This window comes from Schistocerca cancellata, chromosome 2 (genome assembly GCF_023864275.1).
Source record: "Schistocerca cancellata isolate TAMUIC-IGC-003103 chromosome 2, iqSchCanc2.1, whole genome shotgun sequence".
In the NCBI taxonomy this organism is placed as follows: domain Eukaryota; kingdom Metazoa; phylum Arthropoda; class Insecta; order Orthoptera; family Acrididae; genus Schistocerca; species Schistocerca cancellata.
The window spans coordinates 1080242366-1080251719 of record NC_064627.1 but is presented as its reverse complement, the minus strand read 5'-3'; the positions used below and the strand labels follow the sequence as shown (position 1 = coordinate 1080251719).

The 9354-nt window shown below is 40.2% G+C and overlaps 1 protein-coding gene across 1 annotated transcript in view; it reads left to right on the top strand.

The window, feature by feature from the left end:
• Nucleotides 1-2432: 2432 nt before the first annotated feature.
• The window catches only part of LOC126163083 (probable cytochrome P450 6a13), a 74608-nt gene continuing 67686 nt past the window's right edge, over nt 2433-9354 (top strand). Inside the window, exon 1 of the mRNA XM_049919993.1 lies at nt 2433-2854. Coding sequence (XP_049775950.1) covers nt 2544-2854 — 311 coding nt within the window. The 5' untranslated portion in view covers nt 2433-2543. The remainder of the gene's footprint in view (nt 2855-9354) is intronic.

Sequence of the window (9354 nt, the reverse complement as noted above, 5' to 3'; positions counted from 1 at the left end):
TTAAATTTCGCGTCTCTATGCAGACGTATTTCGGATTTTAGGAAACTTCATTCAATTAAGTATACTTTTAAAATAGACTCAAATACTCAGTATTTTTTAAACAAACGTGTTTAATTTGTGCTTCAATTTGTTCTTGTTGTGTCTCATATACTTCAGATCACAACCCCAGTACTAGGATTCATCCCTGCAAATGGCAGCGATCAGGTGTTTCAATTGGGGGACAGTTGCCTCGCTTCTCCGTTACGGCGTGGCAGGGGCTTTGTTGTAACAGAGAACAGGCAACGCCACGTAGGACACTTCCGTAACTACACCGAGCGATTGTGTTTTGTCGCCTGAAGCTGTCGCGCGGTGTCAGTCGCTTCTGTCGCTCACGTAGGACACGACCTGCCCGCTGTCAGGTCTCAGTTGATGCGACAGCCTAGCGTAGTACGCTCTTTGGTAAACAGATGGCACCACGCACTGTTGGCAGTTATTTGAATAGCCGTTAGTATTAGATGTGCGGTTATTACGGTAAATCCGACTTCTCAGTAAAAGTTGATTTCTATCAATTAAGTTATTTTTATCATCTCTAATACATACTTTACTCTTAGAGATTGACTACCGAAGTTTGTAGAATGTAATACCTTAGACTGATCGTTAAGAGTCGACCATATTCTGAAATTAGATTTTGGGTATAAGTAAAGGCGAGAATTGTTAGAAGAAAACTATCTGATTTCTAATTAGACACCCATCTATGTCCTAAGCGTTTTAACCATATTAAGTGATTGAATTAAAACAGAAATTAATAACAAAAAAAATATATGACACTGGTGTAATATTCTACAATATTTCTTATTTTAAAAACACATTCTGGGCTGTTACGTCATTGTCAAAAAGAGCGTAACAGCCGAACAGCGGTTTGTAAAATAATTACTATTGTTGAGTATTACACCAGCGTCGTGAGCTTTTTCATTCATAATGTACAAAATATTCTAGAAAGATTCGACAGAACTGTCAGTTAACGCAATAAATACATATGCAACGGCTATGGTTTAGCGCGTTGTCTGTTACGCGCATTAGAACCAACGTCTTCGGTAAAAATTTTAATTATAACGTATGAAACAAAAAAATAATGGCGATATCTGTCAGATCGGAAAACTGGCATCAGGTATTACATTCGCTTGAATACTTCAACGTCCATCCAGAGAACGATGAATAATATGTATAAAAGGCAAAAAGAAAAAAAAATCAAAATATTTCATAATTAAATCACAAAATAATATACCAGCTGCTACAACCGCGAAGAAACATCATTTATAGCTGCTCTTTGAACAGGACGTTTATAAGTACAACCGCTTTATGACATACATCCCAACCGATTCAATGTATCCATCGAGGCTAGAGGTCGTGCTGCGGCATACTCACAAAGGGAGCTCAAACCGCGCTATTATTCTAAAATTTGACTCGACATTATCATCACCGAAATAACATGACATACCCCTTCAACGCAGTAAGTTTCATGTAGTTTCCTCATCCACTTCTGGGTTTTTCATTTTTCTTGTCCGGTAGTGTATCTCTGTCCTAAACAGTCTTTTGGTTTTGGTAATATTTAGGTATACATTCTGTAAAAATGTAATCCAAACGTCATTTATCGACTGCTTCTCACGTATAATGTTGTAAAATAACGTTATAACTTCCACGATATGTACTCCAGGTTGGATGTAAGATTCTAGATTTAAATGTTACACAAGTAAATACTCTTGACGGAGATAATCGATATTTTTAGTGTCATCTACATCTGTTGTTCCTTCTGAAATGGCCTCATTAAATTTTCGACATACAAAATCCTGCATCCTGCTATAAAACGTATAGGCACTGGGCACTGGAGCCTGGCAAACACTCGTTTCTAGGTGTTCTTGATCTTCCCTTTTCTATTGCGTGTCGGCAGCATCATTCGTGAAAAACACCTGCGTTGTCTTCCGTGCCGTAGTAGCCGATGTTGCTAAAGTGTTTGACACTTTACGTAGGAGTTTTCCGTTAGAAATGTCTTTCGTTCGTCCTCGATGAATTTGCTGTGTTGTCTGGTCGGGTGTGAGGACGGAGCGTTTACGCGGCTGCGCTGCTCACATAAGACATATTAACAGCTTCGCTCTGCTTCACCTTGGACCGCTCGAATATGTTTCCGCGGTCACGCGACGAGGCCTTTTTAAAAGTACCATTCGCCAAATGATCCACTTACGTACATACGGGACTTGCAAAGTAGTAAAACACACAGCAGCGTCAAAACCAGGTGGCGTCTGGCACGTGACAGTCGCCTGGGGCAACGGTGTTTGATGAACAGCTCGCCTCGCGATTACGCTACGTCACCGCCCCGCTGAAGGTCGAACCACTCGGCGCGACTTCCTTATCTGCTGTGTCTGTGCTGGTCGCACATCAGACGCAGTAAGCAGTAACGGCTGCGGCTGCCATGAGGTCAGTTCACGGCTGCGGCAGCCGAGTAGCTGGCGTCGCTGGGACGGTGCGGCGGCGAGTTGGCGAGTGAGAGACCCAGACGTTGCCCCGCCATGTGGCTGTGGTACAGTCTGGTGCTGCTCGCAGTGGCTGCCGCGTTGTTGCTACTCTACCTGCACTCCGTCAACCAGCACTGGAGGAAACTGGGGATCGCGCACCCCAAGCCGCAACTCTTCTTTGGGAACACCCGCCGCCTGTTCCTCCTCAAGGAATGCCTCCCAGAGGCGCTGGACCGGGTCTATCACCAGCTGGAGGGACTGTCGTTCGGGGGTTTCTACCTCATGACGAGGCCTTGTCTTCTACTGAGGGACGTCAGCCTCATCAACAGAATATTCGTCGGAGACTTTGGACATTTTCACGACAGGTAAAGTCTCAACCAACAAATGAGCCGACTGTAAATTAGTAGTATTTTTCTTTTTCCTTTTTTTCTAACGAACTTCCTGAACTGTATAATTCAGCAATCTGTTACGATTTCCTTCCTTGCGTCAACCTCTTCATCTCAGAGTAACATATCTACATCTACATCTGCATACATACTCCGCAATCCACCACACGGTGCGTGGCGGAGGGTACCTCGTACCACAACTAGCATGTGTCGCTGTTCCACTCCCAAACAGAACGAGGGAAAATTGACTGCCTATATACCTCTGTACGAGCCCTAATCTCTCTTATCATTGTGGTCTTTCCGCGAAATATAAGTTGGCGGCAGTAAAATTGTACTGCAGTCAGCCTCAAGGGCTGGTTCTCTAAATTTCTTCAGAAGCCATTCACGAAAAGAACGCCTCCTTTCCTCCAGAGACTCCCACCCGAGTTCCTGAAGCATTTCCGTAACACTCGCGTGATGATCAAACCAACCGGTAACAAATCTAGCAGCCCGCCTCTGAATTGCTTCTATGTCCTCCCTCAGTCCGACCTGATAGGGATCCCAAACGCTCGAACAGTACTCAAGAAAAGGTCGTATTAGTGTTTTATAAGCGGTCTCCTTTACGGATGAACCACATCTACCCAAAATTCTACCAACAAACCGAAGACGACTATCCGCCTTCCCCACAACTGCCATTACATGCTTGTCCCATTTCATATCGCTCTGCAATGTTACGCCCAAATATTTAATCGACGTGACTGTGTAAAGCGCTACACTACTAATGGAGTATTCAAACATTACAGGATTCTTTTTCCTATTCATCTGCATTAATTTACATTTATCTACATTTAGAGTTAGCTACCATTCTTTACACCGATCACAAATCCTGTCCAAGTCATCTTCTATCCTCCTACAGTCACTCAACGACGACACCGTCCCGTACACCGCAGCATCATCAGCAAACAGCCTCACATTGCTATTCACCCTATCCAAAAGATCATTTATGTAGACAGAAAACAACAGCGGACCTAACATACTTCCCTGGGGCATTCCAGATGATACCCTCACCTAAGATGAACACTCACCATCGAGGACAACGTACTGGGTTCTATTACTTAAGAAGCCTTCGAACCACTCACAAGTTTGGGAACCAATCCCATATGCTCGTACCTTAGTTAGGAGTCTGCAGTGGGGCACCGAGTCAAACTCTATCCGGAAGTCAAGGAATATGGCATCCGTCTGATACGCTTCATCCATGGTTCGCAAGATATCATGTGAAAAAAGGGCGAGTTTCTAAAGCCGTGCTGATACATGGGCAGCAACTTCTCTGCCTCAAGGAAATTCATTATATTCGGACTGAGAATATGTTCGAGAATCCTGCAACAAACCGATGTTAAGGATATTGGTTTGTAATTTTAAGGATCTGTCCTTCTACCCTTCTTATATACAGGCGTCACCTGCGGTTTTTTCCAATCGCTCTGGACTTTACGCTGGGCAAGAAATTCGCGATAAATGCAAGCTAAGTAAGGAGCCTATGCAGTAGAGTTTTCTCTGTAAAACCGAATTAGAATCCCATCAGGACCTGGCGATTTATTTATTTTCAACCCATTCAGCTGCTTCACAACCCCAGGGATGTCTATCACTATGTCCTCTATACGGGAATCTCTACGAGACTCAAACGGCGGTATGGCTCTGAGCACTATGGGACTCAACTGCTGAGGTCATTAGTCCCCTAGAACTTAGAACTAGTTAAACCTAACTAACCTAAGGACATCACAAACATCCATGCCCGAGGCAGGATTCGAACCTGCGACCGTAGCGGTCTTGCGGTTCCAGACTGCAGCGCCTTTAACCGCACGGCCATTTCGGCCGGCAAACGGCGGTATGTTTGTACGATCCCCCTGAGTGAGGATGTCTTCAATTCTTTGTTGAAAATATTCCAATCTCCGTCTTCCTGTCCATTGGTTGCCCCCTACGCACTTCTTAGTAACTGCGACGTTATCGTCTCACACATTAACTAATGTTCTGCAGTTGTATTTAAAGTAGCTGCGATTCGAGGCCTAGCATGCTGGATTACTCCCGCCAGTGGTGCACTAGCAGCTTTGCTACCATTGTCGATTCCCACTTCGTTGCCACTTCGCTGCGCAGAGCATCGTGCTTGCTAACTCTCTAATAGAAAACTTACCCGGATGCGAAAATGTCTCCTGTTCCGGCAAGAAACGGAAACAGAATCCTAATTAACGTTAAGAACAGATCTTTGATCCTCTTACATACATTAAGATACGTTAGTCGTGCATTATTTCCATAACGCTTTTCACAGGTTCAAACCTCCATCATCAGGATTATTTATTTATATTAATATGACCTACGTGTGTGGTCTTAACGATTTTGGAGAAACCTGTGGCACTGTGCAGCACAGAACCACAACATTGCTCCAGAACATAGTTCTATGGATATATTTCACCAAAAACTGAACATAAATGTAAAATTGCAATTAAAAGGAGTAAAATAGAATACCTCCAGAGATCACAGGCTCCTTTCACAGTCTTAATACATCACTTATAAACTGTCACTCATTGTCAACAAAGATGGTGTCTAAAAAAATGACTTGTGCAAGGAAACAGCATAAACAGAAATATAATTTCAAACTAGGAATAAAATAAAGCAAAAAGAAAACCATGATTTCGAAAGCTTTGGGAGATGATGGAGTCTCAAAGCATTGAAACGTGTTGTGGAAATAAATTAAGCAGTAATCTGTTACAAAAACTTTTTGTTTCATTCGATATCAATAACAGTCCTGGCAAAGCCTTAAAAATGTTGATTTAAAAAAGAAAAGAAAATAAAAAAGTCCATTTTCCGAAGCTGGTATGTAGTAAACGCAATGCGATAGGAAACTTTGGAAAGATACTTTTTCTATCTATGTAACTGGTAATTAATGAAAAGAAAATTATTTCAGTGGGTTCAACAGTTTCTGAAATATAAAGTGATGAGCTTTAAATTATTTACCAGATGGAAAAATTTTCTACGTTAGAAAACGCAAAACTTCTATATCTTCCTCTAATTAAAGTGACGGACATATATTTTATATGCTAGGAAACACAGTGGAAATCTGTAACCTGAACAAATCTTGTTATCTTTGTTTTGTTTTTGTAGCAGATAGAGACTTTAAAGCGATTTTTATCCACGCAGGAAGCGAAGTGCTGTGCCGACAGGACGGTGCTCGCAGATACAACGTCACAACTTTGTTGCTTAAACGTCAGATGCAAACTAATTTAAATTACAGTGTTCTCCACGGAAGAGTTTCCTCGACGATGCTACATAGTACCATCCCATTTGTTGTCTTATCAGTCTACTGAACTGTCACTATAACTCGGTAACACCACATTTCAATCACTTAAATATCTCGATTCACTTCTTCAAGTTTTTTTCCATACTCTGTCATGGACTTTCACATAATTCTGTGCACCAGAGGTACATTCTCAGAGAGTTCTTTCTCAATTCAAGGCTCATACATTATACCAGCAGACTTCTGCAGGTGACGTATGTTCTCTTCTAGTGTGCGCCTTATGTCCCCCACGGCTTTTAGTACCTTTTGCTGTTTATCACTTTACTTGACTGTCACCATAAAATGTTCGCTTACTGCTATATTCAAAATCTTATTACCAAACGAAAATCGTCGCCTTCATTATTCTTGTCAATTGTTAAACAGTGATGGAGATATACAGCATCCTTGCCTATCTCCTTGACTCCCTTGTTTATGTCATCTCTGATGGTGACTGCTTCAACGATTTTCTCCTTTGATATCAATTATGGTATATTCGTCTTTAAATAACGTATCACTGTATCAGGAAAGATTTGTTTCACGCTAATCGTAATTCTCTCTTTTGTATAACTAAACGTTGTCCTTCATCTGCCGCTTCCCTGCGGTCTGTTCCTGTCTTACAATCTCTTCCTCGGTCTTCCCATACTTCTCTTTCCTCACTGCTTATATTCCAGTCCTAGTTTAGGAATGCTTTGTGACGGTATAAGAAGTGCTTGTTCTCTCTGTTTTTTCTTCATTGCATTTCCTTTGGGTTTAGGGGTTCCATCCCTAGTTCTTTCCTTATTGTATCGCTTTTAATTTTGTCTTATTTAGTGCGGCCTTTCGCAGGTGTTAGAAATTCTATATGTATCTCAGCCTCTCAATTTCCACATCTTGTAGTAAAGTGTATACTGTCATGACTTTCAAAAATTTCAGTTGTTTTTCTTTCTTGTTTTATCCTTAAGTGTTCATCTTGTTGCGCCACATATACGACGGTGAATGTTAATTTCTTTCTATACATCGATATTTTGCTCATCTGGTAAGTCACATCCTAAATAATGGAAACGGGCTACACGTTCTACCGCTTCATTATTGAATACTATTTTTGTTTGTATTGAATGAATACCTAGTTCTATTTACAGATATAGTAAGATTGTAGCTTGCGCTTATTTAGTTTAGTTAATGTAAGCTATTGGTAATTTATCTTCGCTGTCTTGTATAATAACCTGATTATCTGCAAATAACATCGCACTGATATGTTAACTCCTCGCTATACTTATGCCTTATGATATTCTCTCTGTTTTCTGTTCTCTGATCATGTCATTTTCACAGATATTGAATAATGTTGGTGACAAGCTACGAGTGTGTTTAACTGCTTGATTTCCATGTATTTCATGTGCTATCTCTTTATCTGTGACAGTTCTAATTCTTGTGCTCATATACAGGCTTGTTTCGAAATGAGTCGGCTCTTCAGGCATTCCTCGTTTTTCCGTTATTGCCCATAACTCTTCTCTGAGAATTCTGTGAAATGGTTTTTCTTGGTTCAGAAATGCTAGGTGAGTTTCTAGATGAGATTCCCGTCTTTTCTATATTATCTGTTACGTTGCGAAAACACCATCTTTGTGTGATCTTCTCTTTTGGACACCTGCTTATTTCTTCACTGAAATTATATACAAGGAATTTCTGAGCTTTTTATGTATTACTTTACTGCAGATTTTGCAAGATTTTTCCAAAAAACTTATACCCCTCTAGTTGGATGTATTACTTCTTCCGCTTTTCTTATGTGTACTGAAGTGACCTTGGTTATTTTCCATTCCTGTGGTATCTCAAATTTTACCCAGCGCTTGTTAAAGGTATGTAGCATTCTTAATTCTAGCCAAATTTCTCTGTGGTTGATTAATTCTGAATTTGGTCTTTGTTTTCAATTTTTTATATCTGTCTTCAATTCCATCAGGTATATAAGTCTATTCCTTGGGACTGTTATTTTTTTATCTACTTCTTTGGCTTGTGGATTGTACCCTAGTTCTTCATAATATTTAATCCAGTCAGACTGTTGTATTCTTTGCTAGTCTACATGCTATTTCTCGTCTCCCATGGATATCCATAGATATTATGTTCATCTCTGCTTATAAATGTGTATACTGATTTTTGTATCGCTTTCTCTTCATTCTTTCCAGATGTTATCGCTCTTTACCTTTCAATGATTTCTTTAAGGGCGGCATGTTAATCTCTTAGAAAAACTGAAGTTTTATGGAATTGATGGCTTTACACAACATACTTAACAAAGAGAGTGCAAAACGGTGTGCTCAATAATTCAGACTATGTTGAAAGGTAGAAAATTTTAATGACTGGGAGAAGAAGTCGACAAAGGGGGTCCCACAGGGTTAAATTTTGGGTCGAAAACTATTGATTGCGCAAAAGCGAGCAGTAATATGTGGTGTTCACCCAAGTGTGTCACGTAGGCACCTTTTCAAGGAGCTAATTATTTTAGCTAGGCCGTCATAATAGATATAATCACTAATGAAATTGGTCAGAAATAATCCAGCACAATTTCAGATGAACAAAAAATCCTTACCTACAACACTGCAGGGAAAAATAAACTTTGTAATCCATTGTTAAAGCTTCCTGTGGCTCAGAAAGAAGTTCAGTTTGCCACCATAAAAATATTTAATTATTTGCCCAACGACATAAAACGTCTAAAAAGTTTGAGATGTATCAAAGTAAGTTTAAAGTATAATTTGAAATCATTCCTCCAGGACAACTTCTTCTATTGCATTGACAAGTTTCTTCTTAAAAACTGGTAGCCAGTACAAAAAAAGGGCAGTTACATGAGTAGGACCGCAAATGATAATGTATTCATTAATGTTTAACATTAATCGTCTATACACACTCTGTAAACTGACTCGTTCCACGCCACTTCGATAAAAGAATCTTTCAAATGATCTATGATACATGTAATTAACAAAGGCCTCACACTTTCATTGGGAAAATTCGTATATCTGCTTTTTCCTTAGATATGTAGAACTATTTATTTTACTCTGTATCAGGCGCGGCTCGTACTTAAAATATCTGTGATGGAGCTGCTCCAAAATATACATTAAAATACTCAGCTTCGTATTACGAAGTTTGAATTATCAGAACGTATTTCGCATATTTTCTACACGGATTTCAATATCACCGGTCAACGTTTTTGAACCTT